This window comes from Megachile rotundata, chromosome 3, assembly GCF_050947335.1.
Source record: "Megachile rotundata isolate GNS110a chromosome 3, iyMegRotu1, whole genome shotgun sequence".
Classification (NCBI taxonomy): Eukaryota; Metazoa; Arthropoda; class Insecta; order Hymenoptera; family Megachilidae; genus Megachile; species Megachile rotundata.
In genome coordinates, this window is record NC_134985.1 from 20,982,884 (window position 1) to 21,005,816 (window position 22,933).

General features: G+C 40.7%; 2 protein-coding genes across 3 annotated transcripts in view; one reads left to right on the top strand and one right to left on the bottom strand.

Annotated features, from left to right (window-relative positions):
• LOC100878796 (uncharacterized) overlaps window positions 1-17,160 on the bottom strand; it is a 114,857-nt gene extending 97,697 nt beyond the window's left edge. The window contains exons 1-5 of one of the 2 annotated variants that reach the window (XM_076530234.1): window positions 17,028-17,160; window positions 16,724-16,796; window positions 16,561-16,645; window positions 16,222-16,453; window positions 10,771-10,896 (exon numbers count right to left, since the gene is read on the bottom strand). In XM_076530234.1, coding sequence (XP_076386349.1) covers window positions 10,771-10,895 — 125 coding nt within the window. In that variant the 5' untranslated portion in view covers window position 10,896; window positions 16,222-16,453; window positions 16,561-16,645; window positions 16,724-16,796; window positions 17,028-17,160. Of the gene's footprint in view, window positions 1-10,770; window positions 10,897-14,507; window positions 15,583-16,221; window positions 16,454-16,560; window positions 16,646-16,723; window positions 16,797-17,027 lie in introns of those variants that run through there. The other variant, XM_076530235.1, reaches the window with a different exon arrangement.
• A 117-nt stretch (window positions 17,161-17,277) lies between these two features.
• Window positions 17,278-22,819, top strand: Taz (tafazzin, phospholipid-lysophospholipid transacylase). Its single transcript, XM_003706572.3, has 5 exons — window positions 17,278-17,413; window positions 19,708-19,836; window positions 20,728-20,971; window positions 21,080-21,334; window positions 21,411-22,819. Exons 1-5 carry the CDS (start codon window positions 17,299-17,301, stop codon window positions 21,448-21,450), a joined length of 783 nt encoding a protein of 260 aa, XP_003706620.1. The 5' UTR covers window positions 17,278-17,298; the 3' UTR covers window positions 21,451-22,819.
• The last annotated feature ends 114 nt before the right edge of the window (window positions 22,820-22,933 follow it).

Genomic DNA, 22,933 nt, shown 5'->3' on the forward strand with positions numbered 1-22,933 from the left:
TGGAATGTCGACTAAAGCTAAACGCAACGTAAACGCGTTACGCTCAAAGAGTACAGGGTAAAGGTTAACATTTTCGACTAACCCTTTGATCGTACTGCACTGGGAATGCGAATAAACCTTCTACAGTTCTTGCAGAAATATAGCGTGGTCGTAAATTTATATTGGTACGCGTTCTCCAAGATGGGAGACTCGCCACTCAGGAACTGTTATGTTTCTGTAGCGTAATGCAATATGCAGGATCATAGAATCAGCCACGAGTGTTGATTCTACGTTTAGCAGAAGGTAGGAAAATATATAGCAACGGAAGGTTCATTAGAGGCGACAATGAAAGTCGTCCCAAGATAGAAGCAGTTCCAGGACCGAGGGTGCAGCAGTCCACACGTGATAAAAATACTGTTTCTCCTAGATCCAGGGGTGAGGAGAAAATATTCATAATGCTGGATTAAACGTGGCAGTGTAGCTGGCCAGGGTGGACGACCAAACTAATCAAGAATCCGCCCCATTTAATTCCCACCCTCGCTGTCTCGCTCGTAACTGCTCTGCGTCCAAGAGTCAACTCTTATGCCTCGATTCTCCTTATTACCTTCTCTCCCCACCATCTTCTACCCTTTTTACTAATGTTCTCCAATATTCTTCTTTCAGCAATCTTCGCGTGACTGCCGTACTCGTAAACTTTTTCTTCTTTCCAAAAAAATTGTACGTCTAGCAACTGCGCGTAATACCGTACTGCTCCAATGAACAGAGGATATGATTTTTTTTTTTGGTGAAACATTGAGACGAATATTAATTTACTATGCACGAGGAATGCAGATACGTTTATCGTTTCGATCAGTAATTAATGCTGCAAAATTAATGAGCCCGCAAGGACGAGATTCAGGATATGCATGTCATCCGAGTTGAATCACGACCAGTCCCATTACTCGTGGGGTCGCGAAAGGTTAGTAAGCTTTTAATCCTAAAGTGCTAGTGTACGGACTAACATGCGAACATTCTACTTAATATTAAACACGTTAATTGCTTGAATCACTTGATACGTAAAAGCTGATCAGACCTACTGATCCCAATTATGCTAATTCATCTCATCGTTGAAATATCATTCAATCGTCGAAACACTGAGTAACCATACGAAATATCATTTCTCAACTATCTTAAGAAATGAAGAGAAAACTTATGAAGGGCGGAAGAAAGCGTTCTTGCCTCGAGAGAGCAGTAGGAAGTAGCTTTTGCTTTTATTTTACAATTTCACGTTATTACTGTTGCAGGAAGAAGCACAGACGCACGACGCAAACGGAAAATAATGATGTCCACCGTGTTCTTTGGTTGACGAAAAACCAATACGATTCACGGCGCGTTAACATCGAATCCATTCAGTGACGAGCCACAACGCAATCGAGAAAGAAAGTCGTTCGCTGACGTTCCACTTGTTTTCGAGCAATTTCACGTGTTCCCGGTGAACATCGTGGCGGCGTGAACCGACAGAAACGAGGACGTGCTGTTCGCGCGGTAATTTGTCAGTCGGAGAAACACGCTGGAGCAACAAAGAGTCGCATCAAGCGAGAAACAAGTGGAAACACGTAACAGAGAAAACACTGCCACTGGCCGGGCCTTTTCTGCCTCGTTTTTCCTTCGTTATAAAAACCGCAAATAACCCGCTGGATTTGCGAGGACGGATACGCTGCCTCGTTCTGTGACAACGTCACAGCTGGATTAGATGGAGAGTACTCTATCGGCCCTGGCAACGACCCAGCGCTTTCAGCACTTGGCTGATGTTGCTTCGGGAAATGTATGGAGGAACCTTTCAATTCTGAAATATGGAGACTACAATTCGGGAATTGCTGTTGGGAGAATTGCTAGGTTTATTACACCAACCATGGAGCATAAAGTGCTTTGGGAATCACAGACGACAGCGTAAATATATTCAACTAGTCCCAAGTATTCTGAGTCCACTTCTCCAAACTCTAAAGTTTGGAGCTTGAAATCGCCACATCACAAACTCTATAAAGTCCCAAAGCTCCAAACTTAAGAACTTCCAAAATCTCAAAAATAGCCAATAATATTTAGAAAGCGTTATGTGTCTAATTAAGATAATTTAGACATCTGGTTCGTAGTTCAATAGGTTTCACTCCCAAATAAGGGACTAACGTACCTTCCTCGATGCAACATTTTCCCCGGATCGCAAAAAACTGTGTAACAACACCCCATCCAGTTAGACCACGATCGTCAGCGTGACACCGCGTCCACGTGTTTTCTCGAAACCGTTAATCGCGTTTAATAGGCAGATTTACGGGTTTTTGCGAACTTGTCGCGTACCGGCTCCGCCACTCGACACGTTGTTTACGCGACCGCGTACCTCGACGGTCGTTTGTCAAGCGTTAAACACTGGTCACCCTCGTGCCTCTCCCATTTTCCACCCCATAGGCCGCGGGCGATAGTCGAGCCTCTCTTGATTAACGAGACACCCCATACGTCCGGTGCGCGGACCACGAAGGGTTGGCTCGCATTGTTGCATTTGTGCTTTACTGCATATTGCCCGGCGATCGTGTGTCCTCCTATATCCCGCTTACTATGATTTCCATCTTGGCTCTTCGCTGTTATGCATCTGCATACCATTGTTACCCTAATTTTGTTGAGATTAATTAGTCTTTGCTAGTTTTTTACGTTTATGCATTTCTAGGTCTCTGGATGCTTGACTTGCTGTGCTCACTGTATCTGGATCTGTAACCTCTAGATCTCGATGTCAAATCTCAATGTTCCTGTACTTCCGGATCTCTACGTCTTTATACATTTAGATTTCTAAATTTCTGTATCTTCATATTTTTGAAATCTTACGTCACTAGATTTCAACATTCGTAGGTGTTTGGAATATTAAATACTTATATTCGTCTACCTGGACACTTCTCTATCCTACATACCTCTGTCGCTATACCCTGTATTACTATATCCCTGTACCCTTCCATCACTATAACCCTATATGCCAATACTCTCTCCCATCCATATACCTTTTCATCCATACATGGTTCCATCCCTACATCCCTATACCCTGTATTACTATATCCCTGTACCCTTCCATCACTATAACCCTATATGCCAATATTCTCTCCCATCCATGTACCTTTTCATCCATATATGGTTCCATCCCTATATCCCTACCCCGGAATTACTATATCCCTGTACCCTTTCATCACTATAACCCTATATGCCAATACTCTCTCCCATCCATATACCTTTTCATCCATACATGGTTCCATCCCTACATCCCTATACCCTGTATTACTATATCCCTGTACCTTCCATCATTATAACCCTATATGCCAATACTCTCTCCCATCCATATACCTTTTCATCCATACATGGTTCCATCCCTACATCCCTATACCCTGTATTACTATATCCCTGTACCCTTTCATCACTATAACCCTATATGCCAATATTCTCTCCCATCCATGTACCTTTTCATCCATATATGGTTCCATCCCTATATCCCTACTCCGGAATTACTATATCCCTGTACCCTTTCATCACTATAACCCTATATGCCAATACTCTCTCCCATCCATATACCTTTTCATCCATACATGGTTCCATCCCTACATCCCTATACCCTGTATTACTATATCCCTGTACCCTTTCATCACTATAACCCTATATGCCAATACTCTCTCCCATCCATGTACCTTTTCATCCATATATGGTTCCATCCCTATATCCCTATACCCTGTATTACTATATCCCTGTACCCTTCCATCACTATAACCCTATATGCCAATATTCTCTCCCATCCATATACCTTTTTATCCATACATGGTTCCATCCCTATATCCCTACCCCGGAATTACTATATCCCTGTACCCTTCCATCACTATAACCCTGTATGCCAATACTCTCTCCCATCCATATACCTTTTCATCCATACATGGTTCCATCCCTATATCCCTACCCCGGAATTACTATATCCCTGTACCCTTCCATCACTATAACCCTACATCCCAATACTCTATTCCACCTATATTCTCCCATCCCCATCCCTATTCCTCCATCCCCATATCCCTATATCTATCCCTAGAAAACGAGAACACGATCGAGTAGCAACGAGCCAGCGATTCCAGTGAAATCGGTTTCCCCGATTATCAGTCGTGTAACGACACGAAAAAAGTTCACAAAATCGGGTTTTGTGACATTCCACGCGCGCTCTGCCGTAGTCGGCCCGCGACCGAGGGCAATTTTTTTTCTAGCCAGTATTTTCTTCGCATTTCTACCGTGCCAACCGATGCTCTAATGAACATATGAAAAAGCACGCTTCCGTTTAACCAGATCGCCGTATTGTCTCGTCTAATGATCCGACGACAACGGCTCGTTCCCTGAATCTGCTTTCTTGATTTCCTTTGAAATCAGCGGCTCTGTTCTTATTTGGCCTCCTCTTAATTGTTGCTCGTTAATAAATCCCGAGAGTCCAATATGCTTCTGTTCGAGAATTATTTTGTTTACGGAATACAGTTTCGAGCAAGGAAATCTGATGAAAATATGTAAGGTTTAATCCGATGTTTCCTGCATTTCGATGAAAGTCGGACGATTGTGAAAGTGCTACGTGGCGATGACGGCCGAAAAATATTTTCGGTGGAACTGAGCGAGATCATTTTATACCCGAGATCAACGCGTACCGCTCGATTTTACGACTGCGTTCGTCACATTCTTACATCGTCTCCGCATTTAAAAGCGCCGAACTTTACCGTTTCCTCAAATTCATCCTCGTAAAAAGAACGGAAGGACAAATAATCGGGCGTTGATCAGCGAAAATCGAAGTCCAACGTAAATAAATTATTCTCTTAATGAGGGATTGGCTACGGTTATAAAATCGATGATTTAACGTCGTGCGTTAATGAACATCGAATTTCATAGAGAAGCATCCTCGAGGGAAATGTTTCGAAGAATTTGGAAATGTGGGTCGATGTCCTGCCCGTCCACGACGCCCACACTACAATTTTTTATTTACGAACCTGTTAGACGATAGAAGCGTAACCTGGTTTAAAGTAAACCAGAACGGCTCGCGCGACTCTGAATAATGCTCGAACCAGGAGCGATTAAACGGTGGAGAGACGAACGCGAGCAAAGCTAATTAGCGGCTTCCGAGGCGGTCAGCGTGTACCTTAAAAGGCTGGATACGACGCGACGTGGCCTCTGAACGAGCCATAGAATACGTGGGTCCAAAGAATCGGAAAAAAGCGACCGGATTCTTCGACGTAAAAATCATTTCGAGCAAAAGTATCAAAGCTCTAGCTACTCGCGACCAACCGGTAACAGGGTATTAAGATAATCATTATTAAACGGAGCTGAATCGATTGAAATTTTAATTCATTTAAGCTTAACGGTACACGCATAGGAACTAAGTGAATCTTAATGATAGTCGAAGAAGATAAAACTGTATTAAAGTGAACATTGGAACGGAATTACGGGAATACATTTAACCAAAGTTAAGGCAAAAACCAAACCGTATCGAAATGAACCGAAACGAATCGATGTAAGCCGATAGCAGATCGAATCGGACCGAACTTAACCGAAGTATACCGAACTGTTTTTGAGGAACTAATAAATCCGGATTTAAGAGAAAAGCCTCTCTTCGTACACGCTGAAAATCCCCTTGAAAATTGAAATCAAATTAGCTAGTCCTAAAGAACTAGAAGTAAAGGAATATCTTCTAGAATCGCACCTGTAGAATATATATTAAGTCGAATTAGTCGTAGCGCGAAAAAAGTCCCAGCTGTTTTGCAGAAGTGACGAAGGTTACATATGCATAGATTGCAAGGAAGAAATCGTGAGAAGAGCGATATAACAAGTGAAACTCACGGGTCTGATCCAGGGACGGCGTCGAAAGAAGAACGACGAGTTGCCAAGCGAGAGAACGGGTCGCAAACGGTGCCGAGACAAGAGGAACCAAAGGTCTTCAAGTTTTTGCGGGGCCCGTACGAAACCTGCAACGCGGACCGACATTCTTCTTCTCTTCTAACCCTTTCCGTTCGCGGTTCGATGAACGTGAAGAAATCGGCATCGGTAGGCTGAACTTTTAGGGGCATACTTTTTCGGAAGCGAATAAAAGCGTTTGTCTTCGTCAACCATCGCTGGCCAGATGCAAGTCGAACAATTACCTTCGCTCTTTTTCGCTGCTTCCGATTCTGAACCTCGAAGTATTGCAAAAAGTTTTGTTGTAGTATTTGCTGATTTTCAAATATTTTCTTCGTGGTCTTTTTCCGAGAAAACGATCGAGGTTAGTCTTTTCAACCCTTTGGATTCGTAGATAATTTTATTATATGCAAACAGCAACTTTAAAATATTAATTTAAATATTGAATGAGTTCTTTTGTGGTTATTTCTTTAATAATCTCCAACATTATCTATTTCACTATGTTCACACGAGCACTATTATAAAATTAGTTAAAAAATGCCTATTACAAATTATTGTATTAAATCAAATGCCTGAGAGGGGCCTGTCAAGTGCAAAGGGTTAAGACGCTTTCTCCTCTCGACGAGAACGCAACAGTACCGTTGATAAAAAAGTTCGACCTTGAATTTCGAGGTCAAGGTTTTTGCAAGAATCTTATCGACGAATCTTCATAGATGCAGAGGTGTAGAATCACTCATAATGCTGTTCACACTTGCTTTTTCTGCAGCCTGTGCATCGAGTGTAACGTTATGGAATCACGGCCACCAGTGGCCCATTGTTCCTCGCGAGAGAGGCTTCATAGGCGAGCGTGACCGTGATTAACATCGTTTGCCGTGTCTACGGCAGCAAAGGTAACTCGTTAGGATCATTAAGGTTTCCTACAGGTGTGCGTACACGAGCTGCTGTCGCGTCATCGCGATTTTACACAACGTATAATCAACAACAACGATGACGTCCGAGGCAGCGTTATGGGCTCTCCTCGTCAATGCTTCGTGGCTTGTCCACGAAGGACAGCTCGTGTCACACTAAAGTCCGATGAAATACGATTCATTCCTCGGCCAAAGAACGATAACATTCACCCTCTCTGTCCCCTGTGAATCGTCAAACCAATCTCCCGTTTTATCTCGCAGTTTTAATTCCTCCGCTATCGGCGGTTCCTTGAAAACGAGCGAATTATCTCCGATAGAGACTCTGGCAACATGGCCACCTCACTGAAATGCGTTTAAAAAAGGAAGTTCGTCAAAATTAAGGGTTTCTAATCTTTACTGAATCTGCATGGTATTTTTATTATCCTCTGCTCTGCAAAATTATAGTCCACTGACTATGGTTTATGCCGTGCTCGTTGAAAGGCGATATTACGGAGAGAAAAATATCTGGATGCGGGTTGCAAACTCTGGATTCTTAGATCTCGGGTCCGACATCTCCTAGATCACTAACTCTGGAGATTCATGTAGTCCTAGGAGCCATTGCTAGATCCCTGTTAGGTTCGCATACCCTTAGGTTCAGACTTTGAAACTCAGACCTCAGTTTTTAAATTTCTACGTCTCTAGATCCACATACCCTAGGTCCTTAAATCTCGATATCCTCAAGATTCGTAATATAAATCGATATCTCCATGACATCACATCTCCATAAACCATATTTATGTCCCACCCATCCCTATAACCCTATGAACCAATATCCTTTCACCCCGGTATCCCAATATCGATAACTCCACATCCCTAACAGAAAACTTGCGGTTCGCGATTTCGCAGCACGCGAATTGGACTCTAATTAAGCGCGATGCTCTAATAAAGTGAAAACCCTGAATAAGAGGGATGCACCGACTGAACGCACACACCGAAATGGGAATAGAAAGTTCAGTTCGTATCTCGGTTACGGATCTTCATTGTACGGTTAAATGCTAACTAAACCTTAAAGGTAGGTTCTCCGCGAGGCTGCTAAATTGGCTACACGGGTTTTGATAATAAGATCTCTACCGATCCCATACGGGAAACACGTGTTCACGCCACGAGTTATGCTGGCAGTTTTTGTACGAGAGGATAATCAAATGCGAACAAGAAAATCTTGCTCGATCAACTTTCATGCCTTTATTGGCAATTATCGGGTAGCTTCGGATCTTTGAACTTCAAAAAGAGTCAGATTAATTAGACAGGTTTTTCTTTTGCGTACAATTCTTTTATCAAACTTTGGTTCTGGAGAAATATCAATTTTTTATGTTATAATATTTCTTGTGAAATTATAACGAATTTAACGTGGAGACGTACAGGATCGAGTTCAAGAAAATTAATTTCTGGAATCTAATTCCGGCTTAGGACTCGTATTAATTCGGCTTATCAGATGGCGGATGAGGGACACGGAAGGGAATGAACGAAATTTGAACGCGATGAAAAACGTACTGAGAGAGCTCCGTGGAAAGCCGGCTTTGATCGCTTCCACTGGACGACAGAGTGTGAGATAAGCTTTAATCCTTTGATTCCACCGGACTTTGATCGATACCACGCTATGGGGATCCGGTCGACCTCGATCAGTTCTTTCACGTCACCGATACCGTATTTTTCAAGCTTCCAGAATTCGCTGCGCTCTCTTCAGGGAAACTACACTTTGTTCCAAGAAGTCTTGCATTCGAAATATCCATAAACCGTTTAACTTTCGTTAAATCTTTACCTTCAAATTGATACACCACAAGTGATAATTTATAACAATTTTATGTCAAGAAATTACAGCACTTCGGAATCAGATAGTTGATACGCGATACGCGTGAATACTGCAGTTACCAGTCAGTCATTCAACATTAAGAACCCCGATGAAAGACCTGTGTAGTCATTTTCGTGAAACCCGCAGGTGTAAATTGGTATGCCATATGTGCCCTTTTGTAATAAGTTTGTATCAAGAAGTTGCAGGAGAATTTTTCCTTTTCGGAATCAGCCATTTGATACGTGACATGTATGAATATTGCTGTTAACAACCAGTCAGTCCAATATTAAGAATCTCCGTGAAGCGTCTATGCAGTCATTTTCGAAGCTTGCAGCTGCAAATTGGTATGCCATATGTGTCTCTTGTACTTTTATGTCAAGAAATTGAAACTTTTCAAAGACATTTAATAAGTAACACGTAGGTAATCTATCAGTCGTATTAAGAACCCCGATGAAAGGTACACGAAGTTCATGAAGTGAACTTTCGTGAAGTTCACAGCTGCTAATTGGTTTACTGCATTTAAAGTTTTCGTATCGTGGAGTGAACGTGGTAACCGAGGTGGTTTGATCGAGAAGTCAGATTCGATAATCAGGCAAGGAACAAAGCGGCGAACTTTCCAAGGGAATAACAAACTGCCAGCAAAACTGCAGCAAGCTCTGTGAACCTGCGAACCGACGCGACGGACCAACTTTACACGAGGGGGGCCTCGGTATGTTAATTACAGACCAACATACGTCTCTCCCCCTTTGGCCGTCTCATCTTTGGAGCTTGTACCCTCTCGCCTCTCGTTCTTTCTCATCGGTTCGCTCGGTTGCCAGCCGATTCGTCTTGGAACAGCCCATCGCGGTGCTCGTTGCACGCAGGGCTCGCGTGAGACCGACAACGAGTCGACCCTACGACCCGAAGCCGAGAAACTTTCTTCCTTTTTGCCCTCTTTCGATCTTGCTGCCTTCGCTCTAAGGCCACGGTTACACTTCGACCCTCCTCCGGCTCCTCCTCCTCTCATCCCCCAGGCTCACCGGAAATCGACCCTCGATTATTTGCACAACACGCTCTCCGCTCCATTCGAACACGTTTTCAATGTTCGTAGAGGAGCAACATCTCGCTCGATAATTCCTGACTTTCGATGATTATGATTTTATTCGGATGCTTCTGAAGCATCTTCTCTGTGAATGGCGAGCTGAGGCTTGTTTATTTTGTTCCTGCACAACGTGTTACTTGCGCTATTTTCCTCTGCATTCCTGCAGATCAACTCTTAATTTATATCGAAGACTTTATCGGTTATCTTTTATGAATATACAAGTAATTATCCAATATGAGTAATAGATGCAATCTATACGTAGTAAATGTGTACTGTATATTCCACTGCATATTGCATTAACTGAATTTTTTTGCGTAGAAACTAAGATCAGATTATTACATACTCGATAACATTATAACCAAAGACACAAACATGTTTAATTAAATGAAGCATCTCTCCGTGAGATACAGAGTGTGACGTCTAGTCATATTAAAATATTAGTCTGACATGTATTTTCATTCAACTTGTAAATCGAGCGACGTTTAGCAGATGTTGCTAGATAACTGGACAGTATTATCAATTACAGTTTACGCAACGATTGGTCACCCCTTCGTTTTATCGATCGATCGTGAGCAACCCGTCTTCGGTCCCGTGATAATTTTCCATCTTGACCGTCCACTTATTTATTGCAATAAAGCTTACTATGTTGGCTCATCCGTGCAGTTTACTTTTCCTTTCCGACAACCGGAGAAAATCAAAGGATCGCGTGCACAGAGATCGAGATCTTTTAAGTGGCATTAAAGAAGTATTTACGCGGCCATTGATCGCGCGATCAGTAATTTCTCTTGGAATCGTTTCGGTCAGTGTTGCTGCATAATGATAACTCCGCTCGAACGGTAATAGCCGCTCGAGTCATTGATTTTCCTTTCGTTGGAAGCGCATCATAAAATTCCGGCGCTGCTCGCCGGATAAAAAAGCGATCAAAGGGTACGTTACCCGCTTCCGATGGAAACGCGGCGAAAAAGAGGACTCGCTTGATCGGTAAATTTTCGGCTTCGAAAAAAACTACTCCAAGGAATGAAGTGTTTAATGCATACGTAATGTGTTTGATTACTCACCTCCAAAAGTGAGGCACGTAGCCGGCTGGACATAAATCTCGACACTGACCACAGGGTGCACCTTGAAGAACGACATTACCGTGCGAGTAACTGTTAGGCTGGCCCTCCTGACCAGGTGACAACATTCTGTAACACGAAATCGTCTCATTATCTTTGTTCCATGCCTCCTTCTAAAATATGTTCCTTAAATTCTACTTCCTAACATTACGGTTTATTAATCTTTATAGGACCATAATGGCGCGAGCCTGGATTTTCATGGAAATTAGCTTTGAAACCTAAAATGATGGACTGAAATTTCAAGACATGAATACTATAGTAAATGTTAAAACCTACTGTTATTCGGTTAATTTTATGTAACCTTAAATTTTTATAATTATTGTGCAAAGTAGCTGATTTATTACCTATTTTTGCAACTCACTTTTTTACTGTCCTCCATCTATTTTCGTCCGACTTTTGCAATCTTATCAGTCGGTTCAAAGCAAAATTCATTAGCGGACTTGTACGTAGAAAACGAGAAAATCGGATATTAATTTCCAGGAAAATCACGAGGATCTAATTTGTAAAAATATTGCTTAAGGAGGACTTGTCGTTTTGGCTTAATTCATTCATTATGCAAATCACATCGCTCTCGCGATCTTTAATTAAAATCGTACAGGTCTATCGATTGGAATTAATATCGACCGTTATCGCAAATTACGATAATTATCGTATAGTAACGTTCGCCGTCGTTAAATTTACCATGGTTATTAAATCAGAGATACATTTTGTGTACCTTTGCCGCGTGCATGCTTGAACGCACTTTTTCAACGCAGTGTGGGAAAGTTTTTGATTTTAAAATTTAAGAAATTGCCTAAAAAAATTTTATGAAAAGTTTAAAAAGAATCAAGGTACAGAGAACAAAGTGTGTTACAATTAATATAGATCTCGATCTTTTTCGTTTTGTTAACGTTTAACGTACAATTTCTGCTGGCCGTTATATCGGCGAAGTAATACATTTAAGGCGCCATCTAATAGGCGGGGAACATGGACAATTACGATCCCCTCAAATTAATAAAGGTAACCGGTAATTAACGGGTAACCGATGTCCCATGTGATTCCGGTCGCTGTAGATTAACCGACACCAAGTAATTACATCTTTTTTAAAAATTTTAGTACGCAGAAAATGTAAAGGAACCACCATCGAACACTTTCCATTATTCACCCGGTTTTTTGCTCCTGCCGTGATTATTCTTAAACGTTCCATTTTTCTGTCGCTTTTTTGCCCACGATACGTAATAAATGAATTCCCTCCGAGATGCGATAAAAATTAATGGCGCAGCTGCGCATGCGTGAAAACGAAAAGGACGAAAAAGATCCACAACGAAGTCGATAACTTATCCCGCCGTTTAGTTGCGATCGACGTGATCACCTTCCTTTTTAAACGGTTGGTCACAGTCGATAAAATGAAATTGAAAATTGCTGGCGAAACCTTACAGGATTATGAAATTAACTGAAAACGGAGTTTCCAAAAGGAACGAGAAAAATGCGTTCGATCGTATTTTTGAACGAGAGGGTAACGTCGAAGGTCGATCATAGCCACACACAGTAGACGTATCAGAGATTGGTACGAGAAGAAAAAGGAGGAACGAGAAATTTAACCACAGAGCCATTATACGACCCCCAACGTACAATAAGGCTACGTGAACAGCACAGACTTTTATGAAAGACCGTGACAGGAACTGCAAGGTCGCTCATGGTCTTGCGACTGTCACGTGCCACGCTCTGTAAAATCGTGAAGGACAGAAAAACGATTAAGTTGTGCATGATACGTGACATTTTACCCACTGATACAGTTGCGCATTCGCGTTACTATTTCTTTAGCAACACTCGAAATAACAAAGTTCCAAAATTCATAAAACTCTAAAGTCCCATAGTTTCAAGTTTACAGTCTCTGCTTCAAAGTGTCAATGCTGACTTCAGTACTTCCAACACTACAGGAGTTGATGTACATTAGCACAGTGCTAATGTGGAGGAAAGTTTCTCAAATCAATCAACTTTCATATCATCAGTGACATCTGACAATGCGCTATTAAAGTTTAAAAACTTTCTACTTGTAATTAGCGTGTAGTTAGCACACTTGTAAAGCGCAATAACCTTGTTCCTTCGTTGACCGACATTCCATTGTACATCACATTCCCATGTACACATAGCATGTATGTATACCTCTCGTTTACCCTATCTCTTACCCCGGAATGTGGAAGAGCACAAATTCCTTGTTATGCGACGGTAGTTTTGCCTACGGGCAATTTACCTTCTGGAAAATTCTGAGAGTACGACGAATTTCATGGTCGCCAACGGAATAGCCACGACCGCGCGTATCTGATCACCGTAACCTTGCAATTACCGAGGTAGCTTCTTTAATAAAGTTATATGGAAGTCATCCACGTTTGCGCAGCTTCGTGCAGAACTGTCGTCCAGAATTTCTCGTTACTATTCTAGAAATTCGTTTTACGCCGCGACCGGTTATAATCATCTTCCGTATACCATTAGCCGCCATTGTACCGCTAATGTTCCGCGAAAGCAGAGAAACACCGACGGAATCGTGACAACAAATGCAGAACCATAATTAGACTAAGTTGCCGTAATTGCTATTCACGGCCAGACCAAACGAAACGCGGGAAATAAGGAAAGTGGGCTACGGTCTTGCGAGTGTGGAAGAAGTAGCCGCAGGTTGCTATAATTAGTATCTTTTTGCGTCGTTAAAGTTAAGCGTCGCTAGCGTGCAACGACAACGACGCAACGGAACACACAGGTATGTTAATGGAAGCGATAGCAAGCGTGGCACCGAACTTCTCTGGCTTCGGTGTTTTATAATTCGTGAAACGGCCAATTAACATTCCCCGAAAATAGTAGGTGGTCCACCGCGGTTCTAAGCAGACCTCTTCGGTTACGCGTTTGCGCGTCTGCTCATCGAACGCGTATTATCTTAATTGAAATCTACGTAAAACCGTAGCACACTTTCGGATACGAGACGCTGTTCCATCGGACACTTTATGCCTTTGCTTGTCATTAGCAGAATTCTTTAAATATGGCGCCGCAAGTTTCTGTTGTCGATGGCTGCTTGAAATTGGCGGGACGATCAAAGCAACTTCATTTCACGAAGTGGATGCGTCGTTAAATTTGCATCAGACTGTATGCAAACTCCCTAACGATTTAAGCTTATTTCGTTCGTAATATTCCTAGATCTTGAAGACCATAAATTTCAACATCTCTGAAGACCTACATCTAGTCGCAATAACTTGCATTATTCTTAGTTCGTATTTAATGGCCAAAAGTGAGGTAAATTCAGATTTAGAAATGGCTACTAAACAGGGCTTTAGTACATTATTCTTACGGTCATGACTATAACCTAAACGCTGATCGTCTTTAAAACGGTAAACATTAAAATAACCGTAAACGGAAAATTCTGCATGGAATATTTGTATATAATAATTGGATTGAAGGGTAAAGAACATAAAACTAGCAGGACGTGCACGAGGCAGAGATGCAAGAGCTCGAGTCGGTTGAACTGGAACTTCTTCCGCAATGAAAGACACCTATGTACGTACACACAGAGTGACTGTTGCCCGCAGTGTATTGGCTTGTGCACGGCGAGATCTTCGATCAAGAGCATGCGCACGTTCGTGCGCGAACGAACAGGCATCGCGAGCGTATAACGTGCAACCACCGAGAATACGGAACGCGTACTACACGTTTACCTGTTGCTTTCTCTCTGCAGTCGAGATGCTGAAACCGCGATGATGCTCGGGATAGTTCGAGCTCGACGAGAACGCAGCCCACGAAATTCGCACGCCGGTTTCGTAGCTGCTTCCGGAAGCGGCGATAACGTTCTTCATACGCGGACACGCGACGGGCAACGACGCTGTCTTCACTCGCGAATCAACGGACACGATTCCGGATGTTCCGCATCGTCGAACACGGATCACTTCTCGCGCCGCGTAATATCCCGTGCGTACCCTCTGGTTGTCGTCGAACTGGCACCACTTCACAGTTGCACCTGCACTCGCACTTGCACCGCACCGCGCGTGTAACAGCACAAAGCCGTGGCAGAAAGTCGTGGGGCCCCGGCTGATCACGGGGTACCGTCGTCTCGCCGTCTTATATCGTGTCGAGAGGACCGACGACGGTGGCATCCTCGCAGCATCACCGTACACTGCACTCGAGTCAAGCCGAACACTCGGCTCGCTCTCTTCCTTCTCGCTCTGTGTTTCTCTGTGCCCCACCGAGATGCCCTTTTTGCCTTTCCTTTTGATCGCTTTTTTCCTCTCTTTCTCTTTCTATAGCATCACCGTCTAGCCGCGTGTTCACACTACTTTACCTTCGACGTATTCGGTAACTGTTCACGGTTCAACGGTCGAGAAATTCGCCCTGGTACATGCGTATCGTCGGTAGCGGCACTGGTATCGCCGTTAGATCTGTCATCTCGAATGTCAAGGTTATGCGGACGAAAGAACCGTGATCTAAACAAATCTCCGAACAGATCCGAACGAATTTATAACCCTAAAACCCTATATTCTTTCGCTCTGTCATGGAAAGCGCACTATTGTTATTCGTCGAAAGCGGTCGAGAGAAGAATTACAACGTGAAGAAGACACTTTGCGTTCGACTCTCGAATGGTACACGACTCGACTCGGTATGGTGCTTCAAGGTATCCTCTCCACAGTTGTTACTGGAAGGATACCTCGTATGTACGATGGCACGGGAACACGCAGCCGAGAGACTCGAATCGGACTGGCTGTTGAGATGAGGCCCTTTTCCCCCACTCGGTACCCTTTCGACTGGTTGCTTCTCTCCTCGCGTCAGGTCCCCACCTTCCACATGCCACCGGACATTCTCCTTTCATCCCTCCCCCGCGGCCTACGACTTTGCTCGCATCATTGTATCTTTTCCCTTCTTTTTCCCCTCCTTCGATGCTCCCGTACTTCATCCTTTCTTTCGAGCGCATGAACTTAACCGAAGACTCTAATACGTATATTCGATGACAGTACCGCCGTTAGCGTCGAGCAATCGGGTACCTGCCTCGAGCTCTGCGCTCAACAACTTTTGAATTGTCCCAAAATCAAATCAATCTCTAATAATTCAAGCATCGAATTTTTCGGTAATATGTTATGTGATGTATTAGATGTATTTGTCTTAATAGTTAACACCCATTATAGACCAAAACGGGGAATATCAAGTACACGGTGCAGAACCAATGCCTCTGGTCCCGGTATGCTAGCTGCCTTCTCCTACGCGTATGCAGAAATTTACAGAAAATTCCTATTTACAAATTGGAAAATTAGCTACCAGTACCCGCAACTGCACATTACGTGTATATTGAAGTTCCGTACAAGCGCAGTTGTCCCTCAATGATGTAGAACATAGTAATGTAACAAGTCTGAGATAGGGGTTTTCAATAATACAAATTTATACCTGGGGTCCTACAAACTGTAGCGACGGCTCTGTTCGATAGTCGTGTAAGGCTCTCCCCTTCATAACCCTCCCGCGTTCTTTCGCAGTAGCTTCTGATAGGTGTTCGGCTGACATTGCAAGTGCAGAGTCACCGCCAGAGGCACAACTTCGTAGACATTTGTGTCTTATTGTACATCCGTTCGTCCCGTGAATGGTTATCTTCGATCTCCCGAGCATTTTACTATTACGCCAGCTACAAGCGTGCCATGATTATTATAATGTATCCCTTGCAATTTTCGAGTTGCACTAACGAGACTGCGTTACCACCGTTTAGGATAATGCGCCCATAAATTTATTTACCACCATCAGAATTGTTGGATAACCCTCTGGACTAGTCTTAGGAATTTGGTTTTCTGTTATTCTTCCAGCAGATTTCCTTGAACCGCTAGAAAAGATAAATAAAATTCTTATTGGTACCGTACATATCGCAAACATGGCGGAAAGTATTATGTCTTCTTAGTACCTGTTTCCTTATTCCTCTTATTTTCTTGATGTCTACACTCATCATTTTGATATTTTGCTCAACAATTTCCATGCTGCAAACGTCGTGTAATTTTATTTAATTTCGTTTCACATTTCATATGTCGTTTCGAAAAAATTTATAGTATAGGTTATAAATCACGTTAACTAAAAAATGTTTAATGAATACCTATAATCGAATGTTCAAAGGAAATAATAATCTCAAATTAATAGAACTGAATGTAAATTTCTAGCATTTTTATTCGAAATGTTCGATTGCAATGAATTTAGTAACGGGATGTACTTACATGTCGTTAACCGAGGCGAGAACAAGTGTTCAAAGCGCGTTTAATTTCGAATTGAATGATTCAATAGCCGTCAACGTTCGGATATGTTCGGAGGTGTTCGACTGACCACGTGACAGCTATCGAGAAATATGGCGTGAAGTTGGCACGAAGATGGTTGTGGTGAGTTACGAAAGAGTAGACGATTTCTCGCGGGGAAGGTGCTTCCCAATCGTGCGAAAAAAGTACCGCATTACTATTTTTCCCTCGGACACAGCCAGTGAAAAGCGGTACGATGATATACGATATCAAATGGATCATTCCGAAGCTTCGAAATCCGTGTAAACTCTGGAACATCGCGAGCAGTATAACCTTTGCAGCAGTAGGAATTTTCTCTAAAATCTTTATAGGTATGTGAGCAATTGCTTTAGCCGGTTTTTTAATCAGTACTTTATATTCTTCTGACTCAATGTACACGTGCATTAAAAATTATTTCGACTGACACTCAAGAACTCTTCAGTAAAAAATGTCTATATTTTTAAATATTGTGTGGTAACAAGTATAAAAATCAGACCTCGAATTATTATAGAGAATCTAATGTTACTTTGCGGTTATGCGTGCGAATTATAATGGTAGCAAAACAATGTTGATTTATATAACAGTTTAACAATTTATGAAATCATCTCATTTAATTGTTCTAATAATTATCTTCAGGCATGATGAAAAATATTTCCTGATATTTGTAAATGAATTTACAAAAGAAGCACGTGAAAAGTTGAACATTTTTCATCAAATTTTTTTAGTGTAAAGAACACGTGCAACATAATATTCCAAAAACATATCGATAAATCTGACTACGTAATTTTATCAAATATATCGTTGTCATATATCTTATCGATTAAGTCGATCAAAAGTCGATATGTACGTCATTAACCGTCATTATTCATGGACAACTTTAAAAAACGAACACAAAATAATAAACTTGCAAGTGATGTTACTTTTCAACGTAATTGCGTTTAATGTATTTATAATGTTTCCATCATTAAATGTAACTAGTTCATTGGCTATTCAATGAAGATTATCCAAAAAAATAGTATTATGTTAATATATGCTTATATATGTAAATACTTACTACGTACGCTTTCGATATTCATTATCGCTATGAAGCAGTTTTTAAATTTTAGCGCGCATTTTTTAAAATCTATTTCCAGCCAAATTCAAATAAAATTCTGTTTTCTCGTGTACAGTTATCTATGTACAAAGAATAAAATAATTAAGTATCGACAGCGAACCTAATATGTAACGCATTTAAACATTTCATGTATAATTGAATTGAGTAATAAATTTCATTCGCTTCGATCGTATGGCGCCATTGATCACGTGACATGAAAGTGTGACGCCGTATGAAATTGTGCATTTGTCTAATACAATTAATTATAAATAAAAACATGTTACCAATGTTTAAGATAAAAAGTCAGCACTCTAAGTTGGAATTTCATTATAAAGAATTGAATAATATATTTAAAATCGTATATTCTTTTCAGAATATTCGTATTTTTAAAACAAGTGCGTAATCATCGTAGTTCTAATCTACGCGATTAGCCAAGATATGTAATCCTATCTAGAACGTAAAATGGAATATCGCGTGTCATCTTCCATGATTCTTGCGATTTATGTTCCTAATTTCGGTTAAGATTGCATACACGTTATTGTCCGACGAAGGGTGCAGGAAATCGTTGGCTTACACTGACCTTTCAGTGAACACCACTGATTTTACGAGGACAGCTCGATGTTGACTTAGTGACGATACAATAAAGTTCGGAAATTAAACGTATTACTCAATTGGTCGGTCGAGTAGACGCGACATACACCAGCGTCCCCTCCTTATCTATCCCATCCTCTTTTATTCGTTTCATCAATTTCTCCATGTATATTAGCGACAAATAGACAGTGTTACTTTTTTCATGCCAATGTCGAAAAATAATATTCAATTACTCGTAAGCAGACAGGATTAAAAAAATTTCCATTGAATGGTGGCAAATATGAATAAGTATTATAAACCTACAAGGTTACCGAAGATCACAAACACTTTACATCGTCAATTTTTTCAACAGCGTTATATCTTTGTCATCTTGTTTATATGTACATCTTAACCTTGAATGACATTGTACAGAGGTCGTTGGCCTTATAAAACTGGATGTTACTTTGCTGGACAAGAAATGTATACTATGTACGAAGTTGTTATCAAAGATAAATATTATATTTTTACAACTTTTTTTATAAAAAAATGAATTGTTTTTATACACGTAAGATGCGTCTCTAGGAACAAAATTTGTACAAGGAGCTGTTGAAACTTTTACCGCCCTTAGATGATGAAATAATTTAATTTGATCCAATCGGTGTCCAAGTAGCTCAACAAAAAAAGCTATCGATGAATGGAAAGTTTTCACTATTCGCCATTAGAAATATGGTAAATAATCATGCAACCAGTTTCGCAACTGTTGCGATCTTTATTAGAATCGTAGCTCTAATCGTACTAATAATGTGGACTTCGAGTTGCAATTATTAGAGGCAACGAAGCATAAGTAATAGAACTATCTTGAAGTTCTGAAATACATTAGATCGAGAAGGCTACGAGAAATCACAGCATTTGCAATTATTGCGGACTTTAGTCTCGACTAATTACTTTTTTCCGGTATTTCAGAATGGCTCAACAAAACGACGGTGTATAACAAGTATATCCTTAATCGGGCGTTAGACTGTCGGCCGAAAAATATGCCTCTCATCACAGTGTCTAACCACCACAGTTGTTTCGACGACCCTGGCATATGGGGTAAGTTCCCTGGCCAGTTTGACCACCTTTATGACCATTCGGTGTTAATGCACTCGACACTATCCCATCGACCTTAATTATTACAGACGTTCGGTCGTACATTTGAAATAATACATTTTACGTGACACTGTGTTTTTTCAGGTTCTCAAAGATGTGTACAGTGCAGAGCTGGAAAGTTGGTGGTGTGGAGAGAATGCGAGCCTGATTGATTATAACGAAATAAAGTCACCTATTCATTACTAATCAGATCATGGCGTCGTGTAACAAAGAGAGCAAGGGAGATGCGTTTAGACTAAGTAGACTAAAGTACTGTTGTTCTAAAATGTTAACCTTTAGTATTTGCGATGTATCATCCGATATGGGGATTCTTAGCAACTATGTCAACGTGTGCCGTGAAACGATAAAGTTGCTCTTGTGCTCCGCAAGCCATTTTTCCAGCTTTGCACTGTTTGGTTTCTTGCGTTCTGCGAGGACCAACTGAAAACATTTTAGCGAGCAGAATGAAGAAGTTTAAAATATAATCTTGTTGTGTGTACAAGTAAATAGACAATAAAAGGAAAAATAAAGAGTTTTGTAGCAAAATATTTGTACATGTACATCAGACAAAGAGAGTCGATAAGCTTGCGGTCAGCACAAAAGAATTAACTTCCTGTTAACCCAAAATAATTCTTTTATGAGAATGAAACAATACAGTGGTACGATAAAGGTTGCGATGCATTATTTATGTAATTGCCGAAATGCAACGAGCTCATTGTTCTGGTAGTGTCGATTATTTTGACACGCTAGCATTCCCCTTTCCTGAAACATATATAATCTTTTCTTCCTCAGAATGACGTCGATAAGCGATCGAATGAAAGAATTTAAGACAGAAAAATCTCTGAACTCATTTAGCGACACTGGACCTGAGGTATCTGCTGAAACCACGTAAGATGCGATGGTCGCTAGCTGCTCACGACATTTGTTTCACGAAAACCTGGCATTCCTACTTGTTTATGCTGGGCAAATGCATTCCCGTGATCAGAGGTGCCGGAGTGTATCAGGAAGCGATGAATTTCTGCATCGAAAAACTGGCTGCCGGAGAGTGGATTCACGTTTTCCCTGAGGGAAAAGTAAATATGTTCAAAGAAAACATGAGGTCAGTTCTTGGTTCTCTTGTCATTCTATTTAGAGCTTCGCCAATATGAAACTGCTGCAACGTCACGAGCATATACCGAGAAACTTGGCATATCATTTTATCTTACAGATTAAAGTGGGGCGTTGGCAGGTTAATATTCGAATCGCCTGTTCCGCCATTAGTGATTCCTATCTATCACCTTGGCATGGACTCGGTACTTCCAAACGAAGTGCCGTATAGGTTACGAACGAACAATAAGGTCACCATAAATTATGGTGACCCCATAGACTTTACTGAACTAGTGCACGAGTTGCGTACGTCGAAAGTGGACGAGATACAAGCGAGAAAGGCCATTACGGATCGCATTCAGACTGAACTTTTAAAGTAAATTTTCTTCTTGTATATGTATACGAATCGAGACTTGTCTGAAGTACGTAATAATGGAGAATATCTTTTGTAGACTGAAGGCGGAGACGGAAGAACTTCATGAAACCACGTGATAATGAAATAAGGCACAATTCGTATCATCTTAGCTAGCTTTAATTTGCCAAAAAATAAAATGTTAATTTTAATATGACAACAGGTGATTACGGCACTCTGTTTTCAATTGGAGATAATCGCCTGCGAACAACGCGTTAGTAATACCTACGGAATTGTGTAGTATAGCATGTATCAGGCAGTAGCAGTTCAGAGTTTCTGAATGAAGGAAAACGCTATGTCCGTGGCACTTTTTTTTCGAATTTAATTTAAATACGAGTCTTATTGACTCGATCAAGAATGCCATATACGTTTCGCGGTTGCGTCATCGCGTGCACAGTAATGTATATATGCAACACATTTATGTACACACACAAGTGATTCTAGTGACATACCGCATAACAAATCACGGTGATTGTTCATAAAAGAACTTGAACACAATCACAAATTACATAAGCTCGAGAAATAGTATTAAAACCGTGCCACAACCGTTTGTTTCTACGCGTGCCGACTTCGTAATCTTATAGAGTTAATAATTTGTGATTGCACGACAAACGTAACAATTTTACACATCCGCTGAAATTATTACGCGTACTCGACGAACTATTTTATATGCTGCGCATAGATTGAATATAATTATACTATAACAAGAAAAGAAGTTATGAATCGAACAGAGACTAAACAATTAAATCCCAACTTTATCGAACATTAAAAACTATAGACAAAATCAAATTGCAACGTTTATAAGTACCATCATACGTTTTGACAGCTATATTTGCACATGTATATTTTTGATATAAGGGTTTTACAATACGATATTAAAGATACTTACAATCAATGATAAAAATACTGCAGAGATATGCATATCTTGTATTTATTAAATTTTCATTGTAAGTAGTAAAATATTTCCTACATGAAAACTATTTTCTTGCATTTCATATTTAGTATGATTATTCAACGTATAATGTGATATCTTTTTTAAACAAACGATTTTAATAAATTGTTTTCCACATCGTAGTATTTAGTTCGAGAAAACATTCATATCATTTTTGGTTGTCACACTTTAGCGAAAGTATCATCTCTCATAAACAACGACTAGTCTAATTTAATAATGTATTTATTATTACCATTGGCGTAACTAAAATTTTCGTCTGGAGTTGGCCAGGTCCCATAACTTTACTAATAGTGTTCCTTATCAGGCATAACCAAGTTGCTTTTGAAAATTTAGGAATTTTAGGACTCGAAATTTGAAAATCTTTAAAATTCTAATATATAAATTATCCTACCCTGGACCGTATCTAGTTACGCTAATGATCATCGTTACACTTCAAGATTTCCGAATTATGTAAGTGACATTTTTTCATCAATAAATATAGAATTTTTTTATTCTGATGTCACGAGTGTTAGTAAAGTAAATATTTACATTACTCTATGAAGAATAACATTCACATGGACAGTTCAACAGAATTACGCTTGAAATCATTCTTATATATGAAAAGTATGACT

Excerpts from the sequence above, each read along its gene's own strand:
- Taz (XM_003706572.3), top strand. The coding sequence starts at position 17,299 with ATGATATACGATATCAAATGGATCATTCCGAAGCTTCGAAATCCGTGT. Across the intron at positions 19,837-20,727 it reads CGACGACCCTGGCATATGGG|CGACACTGGACCTGAGGTAT; the intron begins GTAAGTTCCCTG and ends GAACTCATTTAG. Across the intron at positions 21,335-21,410 it reads ATTCAGACTGAACTTTTAAA|ACTGAAGGCGGAGACGGAAG; the intron begins GTAAATTTTCTT and ends TATCTTTTGTAG.